General features: G+C 33.4%; 3 protein-coding genes and 1 long non-coding RNA gene across 5 annotated transcripts; 1 reads left to right on the top strand and 3 right to left on the bottom strand.

Moving 5' to 3' along the window:
* Window positions 1-385: 385 nt before the first annotated feature.
* Window positions 386-1543, bottom strand: LOC130507974 (uncharacterized). The gene is made up of 4 exons (XR_008942627.1): window positions 1394-1543; window positions 960-1299; window positions 743-865; window positions 386-653 (listed from the first exon to the last, which is right to left on the bottom strand). It is a non-coding gene; the product is annotated as an uncharacterized LOC130507974 (long non-coding RNA).
* Window positions 1544-8635: 7092 nt separating this feature from the next.
* Window positions 8636-9322, bottom strand: LOC108829935 (uncharacterized). Its single transcript, XM_057004289.1, has 3 exons — window positions 9096-9322; window positions 8841-8994; window positions 8636-8731 (listed from the first exon to the last, which is right to left on the bottom strand). The coding sequence occupies exons 1-3, from the start codon at window positions 9317-9319 to the stop codon at window positions 8636-8638; spliced, it is 474 nt and encodes a 157-aa protein (XP_056860269.1). The 5' UTR covers window positions 9320-9322.
* Window positions 9323-9589: 267 nt separating this feature from the next.
* On the bottom strand, window positions 9590-10989 carry LOC130504516 (uncharacterized). Of its 2 annotated transcripts, XR_008941302.1 has the most exons (4): window positions 10942-10989; window positions 10725-10847; window positions 10508-10630; window positions 9590-10418 (listed from the first exon to the last, which is right to left on the bottom strand). XR_008941302.1 is itself a non-coding variant. In XM_056999127.1 (3 exons), the coding sequence occupies exons 1-3, from the start codon at window positions 10862-10864 to the stop codon at window positions 10283-10285; spliced, it is 399 nt and encodes a 132-aa protein (XP_056855107.1). In that variant the 5' UTR covers window positions 10865-10868; the 3' UTR covers window positions 9590-10282. The 2 variants fall into 2 exon arrangements, 1 of the variants encoding a protein (XP_056855107.1); XM_056999127.1 differs by lacking the exon at window positions 10942-10989 and having other exon boundaries at window positions 10725-10868.
* Window positions 10990-15401: 4412 nt separating this feature from the next.
* Window positions 15402-19805, top strand: LOC108843445 (protein TORMOZ EMBRYO DEFECTIVE). The gene is made up of 14 exons (XM_018616643.2): window positions 15402-15790; window positions 15866-16048; window positions 16225-16386; window positions 16500-16717; window positions 16796-17078; window positions 17165-17299; window positions 17533-17651; window positions 17732-17888; window positions 18061-18307; window positions 18392-18468; window positions 18597-18716; window positions 18823-18953; window positions 19042-19216; window positions 19292-19805. The coding sequence occupies exons 1-14, from the start codon at window positions 15494-15496 to the stop codon at window positions 19607-19609; spliced, it is 2622 nt and encodes an 873-aa protein (XP_018472145.2). The 5' UTR covers window positions 15402-15493; the 3' UTR covers window positions 19610-19805.
* Window positions 19806-21809: the final 2004 nt, after the last annotated feature.

Genomic DNA, 21809 nt, shown 5'->3' with positions numbered 1-21809 from the left:
GTTTTATTTAACATATATATAATGGATGAAAGTCTGTATATTAAGCATTACTTCATTTCCATTCTCTGTGTTGTTGTTTTTTTCTACTAACGAACATTTATTATAGTTTGACTAGAAAACGTTTCTGCGTTGCAATTTCTTTGACTTTAATATTTTTGTTAATACAATAAAGTACTTGCAATTTACTTGACTTAATCTTCTTATGAATACAATAAAAATAAAGTGGATAACTCGATCAGAATCGGCTCAACAATATACACATAGCAAAAACAATTACGGGTCAATGTTCAATATATATTTGAAACATATGCGTTTTTATTTGATTGATCGCTTTCGCTTGATTATATATATATATATATATATACCAATTATATCTAACCAAAACTTTTGACTCGTATTCCATTAATTATTCTGGGAGATTAAAGAAGTCAAAACATTCATAATACATTAATATGAAATCTTATTGTGTGTGAAAAAAAACACGCAGCATACTATAAGTGAAAATTTGGTATGGGAACTAAAAAAGAGTAGCACTCGTGGGGCAGGTCTTCAAACAACGTTCCATACGAGCTGAGTCAAGGCCCCATTTGTTGCTACAATCTCGGTAGCACATATCGCTTTTACCTTCTTCTGGCGCCATGACTGCTTCATCCCTTTGTGTTATATATCAAACATTATGATTTAATACAGTTGTTTAATCACGAAACGAAAGTTTTAAAACAAGAAATATCATGCTTCGTACGCTGAGAGAGACGGTGGTGGGGAAAGGCAAAGTGCTTCACACTTCAACTGGCATGCGTGATCATGTATTTGGCACTCTTCTTCACAATTTTTGAAACACATATAGGGGTTTTCTTTTGTCTCACTAGTAGTTGTATCCATTCAATACAATATTTAATATTCAATAATGTTTTAAACAAGAAGAAAAAGTTATAAAAGAAGAGATATGAAGTACATACACTAGAAGAGACGGTGGTGGGGAAAGGCAAAGTGCTTCACACTTCAACTGGCATGCGTGATCATGTATTTGGCACTCTTCTTCACAATTTTTGAAACACATATAGGGGTTTTCTTTTGTCTCACTAGTAGTTGTATCCATTCAATACAATATTTAATATTCAATAATGTTTTAAACAAGAAGAAAAAGTTATAAAAGAAGAGATATGAAGTACATACACTAGAAGAGACGGTGGTGGGGAAAGGCAAAGTGCTTCACACTTCAACTGGCATGCGTGATCATGTATTTGGCACTCTTCTTCACAATTTTTGAAACACATATAGGGGTTTTCTTTTGTCTCACTAGTAGTTGTATCCATTCAATACAATATTTAATATTCAATAATGTTTTAAACAAGAAGAAAAAGTTATAAAAGAAGAGATATGAAGTACATACACTAGAAGAGACGGTGGTGGGGAAGGGCAACGTGCTTCACACTTCAACTGACATGTGTAATCATCTATTTGGCACTTCTCTAAGCAATTTTTGAAACACACACGGTGGTTTTTAGTATCCATTCCATTACCACACTGCATTGTTACCAAAAACATCATTACAACCATTACAATACGCATAGTTTGAGCCATTTCTGTCACAGTTCCTTTTTGCTACTGATATAAAACTCAAAGAGTAAGATTTGATGTTTATTATGTTGTTTGATTTGACTTGTATGGGTGTGTGTATATATATATATATATATATATATATATATATATATATATATATATATATATATATATATGGGATGGACAAAATATTATGTATTGAATGCATTCTTTAGCAAAAAATATGATGTATTGAATGATTCCTTATTTCTTGCCTTCGTGTTGTTTCATAACATTAATTGAGTAGAGATCTCTTTAGATACTGATCTCCAATCTATCAATTAATAGAATGAATCATGTCTCAATAGAAAGGAAATCATATCCCTACTAAATCTTGATTCTCATGAATTATGATTGTCATTCTCTTAATTGTGATGTGATTTGCAATCCCATTTGTAAACTATAAAAATATTACATACTATATTTTACAACTGATAATTTTACATGTTTTATGAAGATTGTTTGTGTCCTGTTGTAGATCTATTATAAGTATTTTCTCTTTATTAATTCACATAATTTAATTTTTTTTTGGATTCGAAATCTATGTCTCCTAATATATAAGCATTAATAAACCATTATTCTAACCATTGTACCAATGAGACTTTCACAATTTACAATCGCATTAACCTATTCTTTCTTGTTAAAGATATAAAACTAGTTGGGTTAACACTTTGCGTTTTGCATGGGATGACCTTTATATGTATAAATTACTTTTATGTAATAGTATTTATTTTACGTTTTACATATTATGAAATAATAAAATAGTGAGTATATTAAAGAATTGAGAATCAACTAACTATTATGTATATAATTAAATTGAAATTAGAACAGTAAATAAATCTATCCAATCACTTTTATCTATTTATATGGTATATAATTAAATTTAAATGATTTTTAACAAGAATATATAATATATTTTTAATATGTATATCTATTAAATTAGACTTTATACTCCTATGGTTTTATCATCTGTATCTTTTTAGTTACAAAAATTTCAAACCATTGGTAACAAAATTTACAATGTAAGATTTTTAATAGTTTTAATAGTTATAATATTTTTTTTTAAAACTGAAAATTTTAAATTTAAATCTTAAGTTCTTAATTTTTTCAATGCAAATTTCAAAATTATAATATTTATATTATTTATATGGTATGTAGTTTAATTAAATGACACTAATATATATATATAGTTAATCTGAATATCTATTAAATGAGATTTCCTACTCATATGGTTTTATATTTTGTAACTGAAAATAATGAATTATATTTAATTGTATAAATTATATTATATTTTGATTTAAAATATTATTCTTTTAAAAACTTAAAAATATTTGTGTATATATTTTATTTTAAAATTTAATTTTGGCCATGAACATAATTTTAATATTATAAAACAAAATAAATTAATTATATATGAATATTTTTAGTTTTATATATTCTAAATGCAAATGATTTCTCAAAATTTCTATATAAAAGCATTTAAAAATAATAATTGAAAATCATTTGTATATTTGTAAATATTTTAAAAATATTTTAATTTATGTTGATTAGATAATAAAGAACATAACCTGTGCTTAAATGACCCACCAATCTAGTCCACATTGTCCATAAGTTTTTTAAAAATTGTCGATGCAATAATGGCCTTACACTACGCACCAGATTTTCTAATATTATTATTTCAAATTGTTTTAATATGATAACTTGTGTTATTATACATTTTTTTATTCTTTTGTTATTTTGTAATATAGTTTTATTACCTTAGTATCACATAGAATGTTTTAAATTTTATATTTTTGAAATTGTTCAATAGTAAAAATAATTTAGTTTAAAAAGTATAATAGCCGTAAAGAATTGTCCTTATAATGGATGAAAGTCTGTATATTAAGCATTACTTCATTTCCATTCTCTGTGTTGTTGTTTTTTTCTACTAACGAACATTTATTATAGTTTGACTAGAAAACGTTTCTGCGTTGCAATTTCTTTGACTTTAATATTTTTGTTAATACAATAAAGTACTTGCAATTTACTTGACTTAATCTTCTTATGAATATAATAAAAATAAAGTGGATAACTCGATCAGAATCGGCTCAACAATATACACATAGCAAAAACAATTACGGGTCAATGTTCAATATATATTTGAAACATATGCGTTTTTATTTGATTGATCGCTTGATTATATATATATATATATACCAATTATATCTAACCAAAACTTTTGACTCGTATTCCATTAATTATTCTGGGAGATTAAAGAAGTCAAAACCTTCATCTATACTATTAAAAGAGAAACATTCTGAAAAAATCTACTTATGCAAGGTTGTTTGGACCTTTTCATTTAATTCATTATTTTTTGGTCCTACCTTAAATTTCTCTAACTATATTCAATGCATTTAATTAATCCTAACAGATTTTGATGATTATAGAATATTCACTAAAAATTATCTCATTAAAAGCGAAAAAAACGTTACAATATGGTTTAACCGTGCGACCTTTTCTTTGGCTAATCTTTAATGTGTGACATTACCAAATACATGTGCACAACACACGTTAGTATAATATATTTCCATTTTACAATCTGAGAATTTTAAATAATTTCACTTGAAAAAATGAGATTTCATCTAATATCTATACAATTAAAGCAGATGACTATTTAGGAATATGTCCCTGAAATTTTTAAATAATTACAAAAATTACATGTATTTTTTTCATCATTATTTGCAATCAATTAAAAATCATTATTTTACAATTACATTAAAGAGTATTTAATATATTTAATATAATTCAGTTTTTAGTCTTTTTGAAAATTTTGTTTCCTAAATATTTACATCATATCTTTCCAAAAAATCTTTCACATTATTAATTATTTGAAAGTATTTATTAAATGAAACCTCAAAATAAAATCAATTTGAAATAACAAATGATTAATCAACAGTCATAGTATGAGTTTGAATTATCTCAACTCCTTAAAAAATAGTTTCATTTAAAATAAAAACTAAATCATATAAACTAAATTTAATAAAATTATAGAAAATATTTTGAAACGCACAAATGAATTTTTCAATACAAGAGTGTTGAAGATATAAAATATTTTATTTAAATTAAAAAATAATCAGTGTAAAATAAGTTTAACTTCAGTTTAAATAAATAAAATCATATTACGGGTTAGAATTATTTAAAGTCTTCTAATATTTAGTCATATTAAAAATAACAAAATAAGTCATATAAGTAGATTTAAGATAAATTTCATAAAAAGTTAAAACATATAATTTATCAAAAATCAAAATTTTTATTACGTAAAATAATTTTTCAACAAAAATATACCTGCCCATAAAAACAAAAATATACCCGCCCTTTTTAAGGGCGGGTCAAAATCTAGTAATACATTAATATGAAATCTTATTGTGTGTGAAAAAAACACGCAGCATACTATAAGTGAAAATTTGGTATGGGAACTAAAAAGGGGAAATTTCATAACTACACTTTGTTTGGTACCACTTTTCACTTTTACCATCAATCAAATGACATTTTCAAAAATACCACTTTAACAAATGAGCAAAAGACAATACTATCCTCGCCCTATTTGCTTCAATCATCGATTGTTTTGGGATCGATCTTTTCTCTCGGAATCAACCGTAGAGATCCGCCGTCTCTCTGTCTCACACAGCGGCAACAAAAGAGATTCAAGAGATTGCGATTCAAAACCGTCGAGATCCGCCGGCTTGTTGCTGGAAAGCTACGAGTCTTTAATGGAGGCTGTGATGGTTCGGAGTTTGGAGTAGGCGGTAGTGTGTTTGGAGGTGGTTGTGATTTTGATGGCTGAGGCGGTGGCTGAGGACACAGTAGACGCTGGTTCCACTGCATCTACTGCTATTCTCGTTGGTGATCGTTTACTTGTTGCTAACGTTGGTGATTCCAGGGCTGTAATTATTGTTTCTGATAACGTTTTCAGGAGCTTTCGATATCGATACAGAATGATAGTGAATGATTTTACATTCCTCAGCAAGATGGTGCTAGTGATGATATAAAGCCAAGCGCTTTTGCTCCTCATGGTAAAGTTTCAGATGTATATATCTATGGGTTTTGTTGCGAAGGGTGTTACCTTTTACTTGTGTGTGAGTGATGAATAATGATGTTGTAGATGATGATGATGGAGGAGCTGGGAAGTTAGAGTTTCCTTACTTGCTGTTGGGGTATAGATCGGTTCAACAGTCTTTGTGGTCTTCTGTGGCAACTGCCAACAAGCGTGATGCTGATAATAAGAAGGGAGAAAAGATTACTTCGCAGCAAAGCAAAGCCTCTCCCGAGGAGTGTGATGAAGCAGTGGAGGGCTGAGTCTGGCTAAAGCCAAAGCTAAAGCGAAGAAATTGGAAGAATCACAGAAGTCTGATGTATCCATTATGCAACGTGTGCGGGCGTTTCTTCTTCAGATAGGTCCTGCTTTGAGAGCTATTGCATCCATGAGCAGGTCAGGATTGTGGTTTTTGTGAGCTGTGTATTTGATGATATTTCTTGATATTATTATTAATATAAGATCTGCAGGGAAGATTGGGTCAATACCCTTCGCCACTGGAAAGGTGAATTTAAATCTACGCTGCAGCACTACTGGCTGGGCACAAAGTTGCTCTGGGATGATGTCAGGATTAGTGTTAGGCTGCTTGTTAAACTTGCTAATGGGAAAGGTCTCTTTAGGAGGGAACGACAACAACTCACTCGAACCACTGCCGACATTTTTAGATTGGTCCCTGTTGCCGTTTTCATTATTGTCCCGTTAATCTAATTTTTGTTTGTTATGATGATATAATTTTACTGTATCAATTATAAGAGTTTATAAGAGTTTATAAAATTAATCTATAAGGCTTTCTAAATAAATTATTAATGTATACTTTATTTATAAGAGTTTGTAAATTCAGTCTATAAGGCTTTATAATGATTATAAATAATTTATAAATGTTTATAAATCACTTTTAAAGATTTAGAAATCACTTATAAACCTTTATCAATAGTTTATATATATATATGTTCCTATAAATGATTTATAGACTTTTATACAATCACTTATAAGAATATAACAAATATTTATAAAGTTTTATATAATCATTTAAATAATTATAAGGGATTATAAAACATTCATAAATTTTATAAAAACAATTTGAGGTTGTCCATGTTCTGATATCTGAAACCACTCAGAAGTGAGACGAACATCAAGGCAGTAAAACTCTTGGGCACTTTTTCAGCAGCAATCTGAGCATACTTAGCAACTTCTCAGTAACATAACTCATCTGTCCCTTACAAAGAATGAATAGTAGCCTTGAGCTTCATGATCATAGTGGCACTGTCGTATAGGTTTATAAATCATCTAAAAGAATCTATAACCATTTAGAAAGTCTTATAAAATAATTTATAATGGTTTGTATAATGATTTATAAGGGTTTATAAGGGTATGTAAATAATTTATAAGGGTTAATAAAAATAATTTATAAAGTTTGTACAGCTTTATAAATGATTATAAAATAATTTATAAAGGTATGTAAAATTTATGAAGCGGTGGAGTTTTGCTTGTTGTCTGCATGTGCCTCAGAATCTACCACGTATCATCATCTCTTTACAAAGCATGCACGTGTTCTTTAGTTTTATGAATTTAATCTTGTGTATCCATGTGTTGGGCTTTAAGCCGAAAGGGCTTAAAGATGTTTATAAAGATTTTATATAGAATTTATAAGGGTTTGTAAAAGGCTTAAATAAGTTTATAAAAAAATTAAATAATATTTTAAAGGGTTTATAAAAGATTTTAATGGGGTTTGAAGAGTTTATATATGGTTTATAAAAAACATAAAGGTTTCTAAAACCATTTAAATATTTATACAACTATTTATAAAGGCTTATAAAACCATTTATAAATTTTGTATTGATTTATATCATCTTATAAGGGTTTATAAGAGCTTTTTCGTGTGTGTAGATGGATTTAGAAAATATTTATAAGAGTTGATCAAATATATATGAAATATAAATCTATTTATAAGAGTTTATAAATCTATTTATAAGGGTTTATTCAAAAGATTATAAGAATTTGATTATCTTTATAACAATTTATAAGGGTTTATAAATCAATTTAAAAGTGTTTATAAATCAATTTAGAAGAGTTTATAGAGCAAGAAAAGACAAGAAGAATGTTTTTATAACGTTATAAACATTATAAAATAAACCATTATGAATCTTTTTATAACGTTTTTGTACATTAACATAGAAAATTAATCAGTTAGTTTATATACCTTTATATATCAGCTTACAAACCCTTAAATTAGTTTATAAATATTAATAAATCAACTTCTAAACCCTTGAATTAGTTTATAAACATTTATAAATCAGTTTATAGATTAATTTATACAATTTATAAAGGTATATAAAATAATATATAAGGATATCCAAACAATTAAAAGTTTATAAAAACAATATGAAGTATGCACTTTGGCAATGAGAGCAGTAACTACCTTATATACTCTTTTAAAAAAGTTGGTCCTGTCATTGGTTTTCTGCTCATTGATGTATAAAAGGTCTTATACAAAGAGAAGAGTTGAGTCTACAACACTAGTCAAACTCCAACCACTCGTAACAGAGTAATGATAAACAGAACTACAGTGTCTTATGAACTTATGATACATGTGTTGCTGAATGGTTTTGAATGTGGCCAGAGACATCAGCAGCACCTAAAGACACAAATCCTTATCAAACACTTGTTCTGTGACCAAACAAAGATGAAAAGAGAAACACTACAAGAAGTGATTTACCTCTCTCAAGAAGCAGCTTTGAACCTGAGTAAGAGAATAACCGAACAGCATTTCTATAGCTTAGCTCCGCAAACTCTTCGTTCTTCATGTCCAACAACCCTGCTACATACACAAGTACCTTTAACCGTAACTGATTAGAACCTTAAAATTCCATAGTTATATGAGTTAAAGCTGTAAAGAAGTAACAACAACAAAACATACGGTATGAATATTAGTAGGGTGATCAAGTGTTTCCTTCGGCAACTTCATGGAGCCACCACTGGAAGCATTAGGCTCAAGATCCTGAGATGAGTTTCCTTCTTCGGGCAGAGAATGATCTCCTTCTTCGGGTGAATCAGTCTCTAGTAAGATCCTATCAGAAGGAACCTACCAAGCAAAAAACTGAAATCAAAATTCCATTCCATCTAGAAAAACTGTAATATGTGCGTAGATAAAATATTGAAATCTTACTGCTCTCAACATCTTCTTGGCTTTCTTCTCACTCATGGACATAAGAAAACCAGAGAAAGAGAAATAAGCACCGAGCTTTGCAAACTCAGGAACCATCTCAGCAGAGCCCAAGTACGAGTGAAGGATGAGTCCAGCAGGAAAAGACCCCACAGATCTGCGTATTCCACAGCATCACACTACATAAGAACATTAAAAAAGGCTACAAAAACATTAACTTTTGTTCAGGTACACACAGCAGGAACCAAAAGAACATACTTTGTTATCTCAAGTAGATCACCGAATGCACAGACACAGTGGATTGATGCAAGTCTATTCAACTCCTTTGCAAGTTCGAGCTGTTGACGAAACACTCCAACCTGAACTTTTAGCATCAAACTATATAAAAGCATAAAGGTTTCTTCTTTGACCAATGATGAAACCTGATCTGAGAAATCAATCTCCCTTCCCTTAGACCCTTTGTCCAAACCAACAACAATCATGGACTCTTCAAAATCAAAAGAGACAAAGAGAGATATACTTCATTAAAAGTATAATTCATTTATAAGAGTTTATAAGTCTTTTATAAGGGTTTATAAGACTTGCCTTGTTCTTGGTGGGCATGTAGAATGGCTCAAACACAAGAGGGAATGGTGTGTCCAGACCAAACTCTGCTTACTGGAGCTTCTAACTGCACAGACGAAACAAGCCACTTTAAGAGATGATCTTTTGTAGATGAATTTAACCATGAGCTTCCTTTACCTTAAAGAAGCAACGTTCGAGGATTGTTGTGGTATTCCAAAGCCTCCTGTCACTGGAGCTTCGTGGCTTATCTGCAACCCCAAAAAGAAAGCAATCTGTAATGTTGAGCTAAATGACGAGCATTTTCAAGAGGAGAACCAGCAACCATAGTTCTCAGAGGATCCAAAACCTTAACACATCAAATTTTTTTAGTTTCTAATGTAAGTTTTTAGATTAAAACAGAGAAAATTTGAAGGACAAAACCTGAGAAGACAAAAGCGAAGATCGATAGGAGTCTACGCGGTTCGAATTGCGTAACGAATCGACGATCTCCATTCACGATCTGATTGAGCTGTTCGGGGATCTGAAACCCTAGCTTCGCGATCAAGTCCTCGAGATGCACCAGATTCCCGAAGTGGATCACCAATCCGCGCGAGAGGATCAAGTAATCGGAAATGTAATCAAAGATCCGGTAGCTAGGATGATGGATCGAGAAGACGACGGTTCTCACCGGACTGGTCCAATCTCGCCGGAAATGTCGAGCTAGGCGAACACGGTGAAGAAGAGCTAGGAGAACACGGTGAAGAAGAGATCGTGGGAGAGAGAATAGGTTTATTAGTCAGGGGTATAATGGTATTTTGATCATTAAAAATTTAGTGGTATAGTTGGTTAGTGTATAATTGAAAAGTGGTATCATGAAAGTGGTATTTTTGGCAATTTCTCAACTAAAAAAGAGTAGCACTCGTGGGGCAGGTCTTCAAACAACGTTCCATACGAGCTGAGTCAAGGCCCCATTTGTTGCTACAATCTCGGTAGCACATATCGCTTTTACCTTCTTCTGGCGCCATGACTGCTTCATCCCTTTGTGTTATATATCAAACATTATGATTTAATACAGTTGTTTAATCACGAAACGAAAGTTTTAAAACAAGAAATATCATGCTACGTACGCTGAGAGAGACGGTGGTGGGGAAAGGCAAAGTGCTTCACACTTCAACTGGCATGCGTGATCATGTATTTGGCACTCTTCTTCACAATTTTTGAAACACATATAGGGGTTTTCTTTTGTCTCACTAGTAGTTGTATCCATTCAATACAATATTTAATATTCAATAATGTTTTAAACAAGAAGAAAAAGTTATAAAAGAAGAGATATGAAGTACATACACTAGAAGAGACGGTGGTGGGGAAAGGCAAAGTGCTTCACACTTCAACTGGCATGCGTGATCATGTATTTGGCACTCTTCTTCACAATTTTTGAAACACATATAGGGGTTTTCTTTTGTCTCACTAGTAGTTGTATCCATTCAATACAATATTTAATATTCAATAATGTTTTAAACAAGAAGAAAAAGTTATAAAAGAAGAGATATGAAGTACATACACTAGAAGAGACGGTGGTGGGGAAGGGCAACGTGCTTCACACTTCAACTGACATGTGTAATCATCTATTTGGCACTTCTCTAAGCAATTTTTGAAACACACACGGTGGTTTTTAGTATCCATTCCATTACCACACTGCATTGTTACCAAAAACATCATTACAACCATTACAATACGCATAGTTTGAGCCATTTCTGTCACAGTTTCTTTTTGCTACTGATATAAAACTCAAAGAGTAAGATTTGATGTTTATTATGTTGTTTGATTTGACTTGTATGGGTGTATATATATATATATGGGATGGACAAAATATTATGTATTGAATGCATTCTTTAGCAAAAAATATGATGTATTGAATGATTCCTTATTTCTTGCCTTCGTGTTGTTTCATAACATTAATTGAGTAGAGATTTCTTTAGATACTGATCTCCAATCTATCAATTAATAGAATGAATCATGTCTCAATAGAAAGGAAATCATATCCCTACTAAATCTTGATTCTCATGAATTATGATTGTCATTCTCTTAATTGTGATGTGATTTGCAATCCCATTTGTAAACTATAAAAATATTACATACTATATTTTACAACTGATAATTTTACATGTTTTATGAAGATTATTTGTGTCCTGTTGTAGATCTATTATAAGTATTTTCTCTTTATTAATTCACATAATTTAATTTTCTTTTGGATTCGAAATCTATGTCTCCTAATATATAAGCAATTAATAAACCATTATTCTAACCATTGTACCAATGAGACTTTCACAATTTACAATCTCATTAACCTATTCTTTCTTGTTAAAGATATAAAATTAGTTGGGTTAACACTTTGCGCTTTGCATGGAATGATCTTTATATGTATAAATTACTTTTATGTAATAGTATTTATTTTACGTTTTACATATTATGAAATAATAAAATAGTGAGTATATTAAAGAATTGAGAATCAACTAACTATTATGTATATAATTAAATTGAAATTAGAACAGTAAATAAATCTATCCAATCACTTTTATCTATTTATATGGTATATAATTAAATTTAAATGATTTTTAACAAGAATATATAATATATTTTTAATATGTATATCTATTAAATTAGACTTTATACTCCTATGGTTTTATCATCTGTATCTTTTTAGTTACAAAAATTTCAAACCATTGGTAACAAAATTTACAATGTAAGATTTTTAATAGTTTTAATAGTTATAATATTTTTTTTAAAAAAACTGAAAATTTAAAATTTAAATCTTAAGTTCTCAATTTTTTCAATGCAAATTTCAAAATTATAATTTTTATATTATTTATATGGTATGTAGTTTAATTAAATGACACTAATATATATATATATATATATAGTTAATCTGAATATCTATTAAATGAGATTCCCTACTCATATGGTTTTATATTTTGTAACTGAAAATAATGAATTATATTTAATTGTATAAATTATATTATATTTTAATTTAAAATATTATTCTTTTAAAAACTTAAAAATATTTGTGTATATATTTTATTTTAAAATTTAATTTTGGCCATGAACATAATTTTAATATTATAAAACAAAATAAATTAATTATATATGAATATTTTTAGTTTTATATATTCTAAATGCAAAAGATTTCTCAAAATTTCTATATAAAAGCATTTAAAATAATAATTGAAAATCATTTGTATATTTGTAAATATTTTTAAAATGTTTTAATTTATGTTGATTAGATAATAAAGAACATAACCTGTGCTTAAATGACCCACCAATCTAGTCCACATTGTCCATCAGTTTTTCAAAAATTGTCGATGCAATAATGACCTTACACTATGTTATATTACCAATTAGGGATTGGCAGGTGCTACGCACCAGATTTTCTAATATTATTATTTCAAATTGTTTTAATATGATAACTTGTGTTATTATACATTTTTTTATTCTTTTGTTATTTTGTAATATAGTTTTATTACATTAGTATCACATAGAATGTTTTAAATTTTATATTTTTGAAATTGTTCAATAGTAAAAATAATTTAGTTTAGAAAGTATAATAGCCGTAAAGAATTGTCCTTATAAACACGTTCTTTGCACGAGATTTTGTTTTTGGTTGTATGATGTATTTTTGAATTATCATTATGTGATTGTATATGTGTATAATAGACTATACATAATACATTATTGGGTAATTGTGTTATATATATATATATATGTATATATATATATGTGTGTGTGTGTGTTCTCTAGTGGATATAGTGATTTGTTTTTCATGAACTATAATTTGAAAATAATATTTGGTTGTTTTATGATAACTTGTGCAAGTGTATCAAATTGTAGTTACGATATTCCTGTTTTACAACTGGGACTTGTATTTAAATGCACATATTTTCTATTAATGTTTCTTCTTCTTTTTTTGTTGGCATTTGTATATGTTTGGCTTGGTTCTTTTTTTTTATTATAAATTCTCTAAATATTAGTTTTCAGTTTCCAGTTGTTTGTATGGTAGAAAACTCAAAGTTTCTCCTGCTGGTAGACATGCCGTTATTTTTTTTCTTTAACACTTGGATTATCATTCAAAGACAAAGGTCAACAGACCTAAGCCGAGGCAAACCCCAAGGAGAGTACAACAACAGAAAATAAAACCAGAGAAAGGAGAAATAAAGTGAAGACAGAAGCAGAACAAAAGAAACAAATAAAAAACCACCAGTAGGCAGTACAGCAGGCCATTTCTTCAAGCAATAGAAGAGACTACAGATTAAGAGCATCTAGCTTCCTCCTCTAGAAGTGTTCTCAGCCAAGATGGACCACCCGAAGCCACATAAGACTGGTAATGGCGCTCCTCTGTAACACTTTGAGCAATCAAGGACGCAGCCTTATTACACTCCAAAGCTACATGCTCCAATTTCCACTCCGTAAAACCATTTAGAGCATTAAGGATCCTAGAGACCAAAGACGTACACGAAGACAGAGCCATTGGCTGCAGGAGGGCATCTCTGAGACTTATTGATGACGTCTCCAAGAACACCTTGTCAAATCGAAGGTTCTGCATATCCTCAATGGACCATAGCAGGGATGTAAGCTCAGCTTCAAGTGGGTTTGCTACCTGAGAGAAGGATCTCCTACTATGCATAAGAGCACTTCCTTCGTCATTCCATAAGACCCACGCACCACCACTATTCACAGAGCTATCCGACCAAGACGCAGCTACATTGCATTTAATCCAATCCTTTGGAGGTTTAGACCAATTAATTGGGGTGGTAGTAGGACCACACACCTGCGGTACACCTGGTTGAGCAGGAGCTTGTAGATCCCGCCAAATCTATGCTTCCACCAGAGCCCTATCTAAAATATTTGCCGCATCCACACGTTTATACTCAAAACAAAAGGAGTTTCTAGCTTTTCAGATATGCCATAACAGCCAAAGAAAGGCTAAACCAGACATGCCGTTATTTACTAAATTGAATTGATTGACCTGCAAAACAAAAGAAAGACACCAAGAGAAGAAGGCAAAATATATGGAGGACTGGAAGACACAATAAACCAACATGAAGGAACATTATGGGTTAGAAGGGTTTGGAGACTATAGGAAAAGACTATCAAAGCTACATGTCAAAACTTAAAAAGTTGCTTGGACATCTTTGTTAGTCAGCCCCCTATGCAAAGAAAGGATAACTTGCTAACATCATCCCTGTAAAATACAAATATGCCACACCAACAATCATGTTGAAAGAGTATCACGTAAAAGAGCAACCACGACCTAAATATAAAATCTATAATCTATTATTATTTTTATGATATTAGACCATGATTAACTTTTCTTAGATTTTAACTAAAAAAAATTATGGACCATCTCTTAAATAAGACATATAAGAACCGTCTTTTAACCAAAAAGAACCGAAAAGTATAAAAAAAATTATCAAATCATGAAGTTACAAAGAGGACAAAAAATGTTAACAATTTCATTCATCAATCAAACTATCTCAATCTTGAAAGCTGTTAAGAAACAGGCGCCATAAAAGTTTTTACAAAGAGACCACTCTCTACACTAGTACCAACAATTAAGAACAGAGCAAATAGCCATAACACAGTTATGCGTTTGAGCAAAGGCTTTCCAAAACTTGGAAGTAAACGAGAGAGAACGAAGTACAAGTAACAATAATAAAAGAAGCACACGTTCAAGAATCCAAATGAAAATTGGCAGTTCACTTTTGAAGTTCACAGAGATGAATGTCGGACACGTGTAAGCGTGTTAAAGTGGACGAGGAGTGCAAGTCTTTTTCATAATGGACGGGGCTGTGATGCTTTATTTTTCCTAGTGGGCCATGTACTGGTAATGGGCTTTGGATATTTGGTGCTGAAGTATTCACATGGTAAACGTAACTAATTACTTACGGTCACGACGTCGTTTTAGCAATCAAAACGCAAACGCGGACGTAAAAAGCTAAAAACGACCTCTTAAATATAAATGCGATTGCCTTAAACCCTAATCCTCTCTCCGGCAACTTTTTTTTTTCCTTCGCACAGAGTGTTAACGTCTTCCGACGTTGCGCTCTCCTCACTCAGTGATGGCTCCTCAGTCGTTAAAGAAGAACTACCGGTGCTCTCGATCTCTAAAGCAGTTCTACGGCGGAGGTCCTTTCGTCGTTTCCTCTGACGGCTCTTTCATCGTCTGCGCGTGCGGCGACGCCATTAACATCGTCGACGCGTCGGACTCGTCCGTGAAATCGACGATCGAAGGCGAGTCGGATGCGCTCACCGCTCTGGCTCTTAGTCCCGACGATAAGCTACTCTTCTCCGCTGGACATAGCAGACAAATTCGAGTTTGGGATTTGGAAACCTCGAAATGCATTCGCACTTGGAAGGTATAAAAAAAATTTAAGATCCATTCATAGTCGATACCATCCAAAATTAATGTTTTTTTTTATAACGATGGGCAGGGACATGAGGGACCTGTGATGGGGATGGCTTGCCACGCGTCGGGTGGGTTGTTAGCTACAGCTGGATCTGATAGGAAAGTCCTTGTTTGGGATGTTGATGGTGGTTTCTGCACTCATTACTTCAAAGGTCACAAAGGAGTTGTTTCAAGTGTCTTGTTCCATCCTGATCTTAACAAAAACGTTGTACGTAACCAATTCTGTTTATGGGTTTAATTGAATCTGAAGTAAATTTTCTGTTATAGTAAATTAGAGTTTTTTTTTAATTTTTCTGTTATAAAAATATACTTTTGTTTTTATATATCGCATTCTTCTCTGTTTTGATGAACAAGGTTGTTATCGTTTATAACGTTTGGGTGTAGCTTATATCGGGAAGTGATGATGCAACCGTTCGTGTGTGGGATCTTATGGCAAAGAACACTGAGAAGAAGTGTCTTGCCATTTTGGATAAGCACTTTTCAGCTGTGAGTTCGATTGCTCTTTCAGAGGATGGATTGACTTTACTCAGCGCTGGAAGAGATAAAGTAAGTTCTTAGCAAGGGCTCTCTCTCTACCTTAATTTAGTTGCACATTTCAGGAGTAGGATTGTTTTCTCTTGGTGTTTTATTAAAGGGTGGGATTGGTTGGTTAATCACAGGTTGTGAATGTGTGGGACCTTCAAGATTATAGCTGCAAGACTACAGTTGCAACGTATGAGGTACTAGAAGCTGTGACAACGGTTTCTTCTGGGTCGCCTTTTGCTTCATTTGTAGCGTCTCTTGATCAGAAGAGTAAGAAGAAGAAAACTCCTTCTCAAGAAACGTATTTTATTACTCTTGGGGAACGTGGTGTAGTGCGCATTTGGAAGTCTGAAGGGTAAGCCACTATATCCTTCAATAATTTTTGTTGCGTTTATTATTCTTTTGTGAAATCTTTAGCTGTTTACTTTGACAGTTCAGTTTGCCTCTACGAGCAGAAGTCGTCGGATATTACTGTCAGCTCGGATGATGAGGAATCTAAAAGAGGGTTCACTGCAGCTGCTATGCTTCCTTCTGATCTTGGACTGCTTTGTGTGACTGCTGATCAGCAGTTTTTTGTCTACTCCGTTGTGGAAAATGTAGAAGAATCAGAGTTAGTGCTAAGCAAGAGGCTTGTTGGATATAATGAAGAAATTTCTGATATGAAGTTCCTAGGTGATGAAGAACAGTTTCTCGCAGTAGCTACAAATCTCGAGGAGGTAACTGAGCATTTTGTAGTATCCTGTGAGTATGATCAAGTCTAAGATTGATTTGCATGGACTAAGATTTGCAAACCTATACGTAGGTTCGTGTTTATGATGTTGCAACGATGTCATGTTCTTACGTTTTAGCTGGTCATAAAGAAGTTGTTCTGTCCCTTGACACATGCGTATCTAGTTCTGGGAATGTTCTGGTCGTCACTGGAAGCAAAGACAAAACTGTAAGTCCATCTACCTACCCTGTAGTTCTTCATAAACCATGTTCATCTTAAGCCTTTTTAATTGAGTTAGCTGTCGATCGACAGACGAGCTAGATAACTATTAACTAGGGGTGGATTTTTTGTCTCCGATTTTACAGGGTTATTTTTAGCTTATGTCAATGTTTGTTTTCATCATTCGATTAGAGTGATCTGCGGAGTCGACTAACTTATATTTTGTTACTTTGCAACTACAGGTAAGGCTATGGAATGCAACAAGCCAATCTTGCATTGGAGTTGGTACAGGTCATAATGGCGATGTCTTAGCGGTTGCTTTTGCGAAGAAGTCTGTCAGTTTCTTTGTCAGCGGCAGTGGGTACGTGCTACATAAATCATTTCGTATTCTTTGCATTCTGGTATAAGTTAATCTGATGTCTTTACATTCCACTGGATTAGTGATCGTACACTGAAGGTCTGGAGCATTGATGGTATCTCAGAGGACTCAGAAGAGCCCATCAATCTGAAAACTAGAAGTGTTGTCGCCGCCCATGATAAAGACATCAACTCCGTGGCTATTGCTCGAAATGATAGCTTGGTTTGCACTGGCTCTGAGGTAATTGGATATGATTAGCAAACTTAATCAGATTAACTGTGGTTGTTATCTCACTCGGATGAACATTTTTCAAACACTTGTATTTATCTTCTCTCCTATTTAAGAAGATGCACTGAGCTCTGAGAAGACATGCTCGAGGCTCTTATTTGACGTAATTAATTCTGTTTTGCAGGATCGGACAGCTAGCATATGGAGACTCCCAGACTTGGTGCATGTTGTTACACTTAAAGGACATAAGAGGCGGATTTTTTCTGTTGAGTTCTCACCTGTTGATCAGTGCGTAATGACAGCATCAGGTGATAAAACAGTGAAAATTTGGGCTATATCTGATGGTTCATGCCTCAAAACATTCGAAGGTCATACCTCAAGTGTCCTTAGGGCTTCATTCATAACTGATGGCACCCAATTTGTCTCATGTGGTAAGTTTCACTAGCTTGGTTTGGTGTCATACTTTATTTTCTTCTTCTTTTATAGTCTTAACATTCTAACAATGTTACTTATAGGTGCCGATGGTTTATTGAAACTTTGGAATGTGAACACTAGCGAATGCATTGCCACGTATGATCAGCACGAGGACAAGGTACCCTTAAAAATACTTGTTTTCTTGAGGTCTCCTTATATTTGTCTGACATGTTCAATAATCATCACTTGCGCACAGACCTCTTGCTGTTCTGTTCAGACAAATCGCACTTTACTTTTTTTTAATAGGTATGGTCTTTAGCTGTTGGAAAGAAAACAGAAATGGTTGCAACTGGTGGAGGCGATGCAGTTATTAATTTATGGCATGATTCCACCGCTTCTGATAAGGAAGACGAATTCCGGAAAGAGGTCTGTCAGTTTCACTTATTAACTAGAAACTCTGGTTCCCATGGAGCTTTCATGTGTCCTTGATCTTTAGTCCTCACCTGCATCTTGAACCTCTTGTGTTGTACAGGAAGAAACAATCTTGAGAGGGCAAGAGCTGGAAAACGCAGTGTTAGATGCCGAATACACTAAAGCCATAAGATTAGCATTTGAGCTTCGTAGGCCTCACAAAGTTTACGAACTCTTTGCTGGCCTCTGCAAGTAAAGCCATCTAAAAACACTTAGCGTTTACTCTTTCTCTCGGTATCAAGTCTCGTCCTTCTTCTTACGTGCAATTTGGTGTAAACAGGAAAAGAGAATCAGACGAGCAGATTGTGAAAGCTCTTCAAGGACTTGAAAAAGAAGAGTTCCGTTTACTTTTTGAATATCTCAGAGAATGGAACACAAGACCAAACCGATGCCACATTGCTCAGTTTGTTCTTTACCAAACCTTCAACATACTTCCTCCCACAGAAATCGTTCAGGTTTGGCTTACATGACAAGAGTCAAGTGATCAATATCTGTTCCGTTTGCTTGATCTTGGGGTTTTCTTTGGACAGGTTAAAGGAATTGGAGAACTCCTGGAAGGTCTAATCCCATATTCTCAGAGACATTTCAATAGGATGGACAGATTTGTAAGAAGCAGTTTCTTGTTAGACTACACACTCGGCGAGATGTCTGTGATTGATCCAGAGTCTGAGACAGAGTATCCTAAAGACAAGAAGATAGAAGAAGAGATCATTGCTTCTGTGTCCTTAATAGAACAAGAGACAGACCAAAAGACTCCTTCAAGGAAACGAAAGTCTCAGAAGTCCAAAGATAGATCGAACAAGAAGAGACTCGTTGCCGAAGCTCAGGGAAATGTAATCGCAGTTTGAGTCTTGATACACACTGCTTCAATTGCAGGCAGCAATGGCATGGTTATTGTATTTTTGATGAAATTTGAGTTGCGGTAAAATCCAAATTTTTGGCAATTTTCGTTTTTTTTTTGTGTAATTGGTTCCTTGCAAGTGCTGTTGTTTCTCTCAACTTACAAGCATTGGATTTAAAAGTTTGTTGAGTTTTTTCCTCGAAGATAGTTTTCTACATCAATTTTTAGCAACTTATTTTCGATAACATCTCCCCGAATAAGTGAACAAACCAGACCAAAACATCATTGTTCCCAGCCAGTTTAACAAGTGTGTTGTTACCCATGATCCATCTAAATGGTTGATTCTTTTTTTGTTAACTGACATAATTTTGAACCAAGTTTTGATGGATATTTGAACCAAATTGTTTAGTTGGATGCTCTTTGACATTTTTCATGTCACAGGGATTTGTAATATCTGAAAGCTATGCACACGACCCAACCAAGATTAAAATCTTAGTTGGAGACCATGCATAGCCACAAAATTGGCAGACGAAATCAGTTAAGAAATCTGTCCACTAAAAATGATGTTCGAAGGTAACGATTGCGGAAACTTTGTTACGATTTCTTTTTTCTTTTTCTTTAGATGATATGGTTTAGCCAATTTTTCGCGATATCGCAGACGGTTCGGAATCATTTAATCGGTACAAGCGATGGGCCGCCGTGTGTAGAAATCACAAGAAATTGTATCTCTTCTATCTAAAAAAATGGGAAAGCCATGGATCCATGTGTGCATGGTTTGCAACTAGATAAGCTCAAAATAGTTTTAGAATAGAACAACGCTTTAACTTCTTCTTTCTTTTTTGAAACACGAACAACACTTTAACTTTTTTTTTTTGAAACACAACTTCCATTAAACTTAACTTCAAAGCTTACAAGGGCAAGAAGGAATTAAACATCCTCTTGAAGACAAATCATAAACTACAATAGAAAATGAGATCAAACAAGATAAGTCTTCATACGAAGTTGACAGCGAATCCAAAACAAAGTTTGAATGCGTCGAAGAAGCTACAACAAAGTCGGATAGCTGAGAAATAGTCATAAGTGATGTTGAGGAACAACCCTCACCAACGAGAAAACACAAAGTAGTCTCGATTGCACCTTCTAGCCCCGTACAGACCGCTACGCAAGATAACAAATAGGTGAGTAAGTTGAACCGAGGACTCAGTAGATAATCCGAGAGAGCATCTCCGTTCATAGAAGAGAGGCATGATTGTGAGATACTCTCCTCATCTGAGGAGGATGGCAAAACCCATATCAGAGTTGGTGAACCCACATAGAAATTTTTGAGGAGGAGACACAATGCGAGCATTTCACAATGCGAGCATTTCACAATGCGAGCACAAACAAAGCAAACGACAAGTTTCCAGTTCTAAATTCCGAGTTAGAAATTGTGGAGCCCCACGAACCCGAGATTTGAAAACTTTAGAAGTTGAGGTTTGAAATTTGACTGGTGGCGGTATGGATGGCGGATGTCGGAGGTTTCCTAGCTGATTGAGGAGGGTGGATGTCAGAGTTGGAGGCCGGAGCGGATTCCCACTTAAATTGGACGTCAGGTTAACCCACGGCTGGCCCAAAGCTGGACCGTTGGATGAGACGCACGATGGACAGCCAGATCCACAAATGAAACCTTCAAGATAACGTCTTGACGGTGTGAGAGTGATGGGTTTGATACGAGAAGAGCTTGTACTTCCGATACACTGAGATTCCGAGCCTGAACGACGGGACAAGAGTGTAATCCCACAGCCAATTGTCGTCGAGACCACGGGATCTAAGGGGATGGAATGAACTTGCGGTGAAGGATGGAGTGAATTCTGGTGAAAGGTGCTGATTGAGGAGGTGCGGCTTGATTGAAGCTTCCAGGAATCCCTGGTGAAGAGAACAGAAACGACGAAATAATAGGACATGATTAAAGGCAAGAGAGCGACGGAATAGCGGCGACGCCGGCGGGTTAAGCCACCGCCGACGTCGAGATCTGGAGAAACCAACAGCGCCTCGATGTCTGGACCCGGGAGAGAAGGAGGCTAGGGCGAACAACACTTTAACTAAATTCTAAATTTAAATGCTAAAGTCGCATTCATTGTAATTTTTTTATAATAAATTTAACATTCTTTTAAAAAGTTAATTTTGATCGACAAAAGAATTATTCTGAAAAGTATTCTATGGGATGA

The sequence above is a fragment of the Raphanus sativus genome, chromosome 2 (genome assembly GCF_000801105.2).
Source record: "Raphanus sativus cultivar WK10039 chromosome 2, ASM80110v3, whole genome shotgun sequence".
In the NCBI taxonomy this organism is placed as follows: Eukaryota; Viridiplantae; Streptophyta; class Magnoliopsida; order Brassicales; family Brassicaceae; genus Raphanus; species Raphanus sativus.
This window is presented reverse-complemented; position numbering and strand designations above follow the sequence as displayed.

Bases quoted from the DNA above. Each gene is read 5' to 3' on its own strand.
- LOC108829935 (XM_057004289.1), bottom strand. From the start codon at position 9,319: ATGATTGTTGTTGGTTTGGACAAAGGGTCTAAGGGAAGGGAGATTGAT. The intron at 8,995-9,095 runs GTATGTTCTTTT...TGGAATACGCAG, and splicing joins GATCTACTTGAGATAACAAA to ATCTGTGGGGTCTTTTCCTG. The intron at 8,732-8,840 runs GTAAGATTTCAA...GGATCTTACTAG, and splicing joins CCAAGAAGATGTTGAGAGCA to AGACTGATTCACCCGAAGAA.
- LOC130504516 (XM_056999127.1), bottom strand. From the start codon at position 10,864: ATGGATACAACTACTAGTGAGACAAAAGAAAACCCCTATATGTGTTTC. The intron at 10,631-10,724 runs GTATGTACTTCA...TACAACTACTAG, and splicing joins CCACCACCGTCTCTTCTAGT to TGAGACAAAAGAAAACCCCT. The intron at 10,419-10,507 runs GTACGTAGCATG...TATAACACAAAG, and splicing joins CCACCACCGTCTCTCTCAGC to GGATGAAGCAGTCATGGCGC.
- LOC108843445 (XM_018616643.2), top strand. From the start codon at position 15,494: ATGGCTCCTCAGTCGTTAAAGAAGAACTACCGGTGCTCTCGATCTCTA. The intron at 16,049-16,224 runs GTACGTAACCAA...GTTTGGGTGTAG, and splicing joins CTGATCTTAACAAAAACGTT to CTTATATCGGGAAGTGATGA. The intron at 17,889-18,060 runs GTAATTGGATAT...TCTGTTTTGCAG, and splicing joins TGGTTTGCACTGGCTCTGAG to GATCGGACAGCTAGCATATG.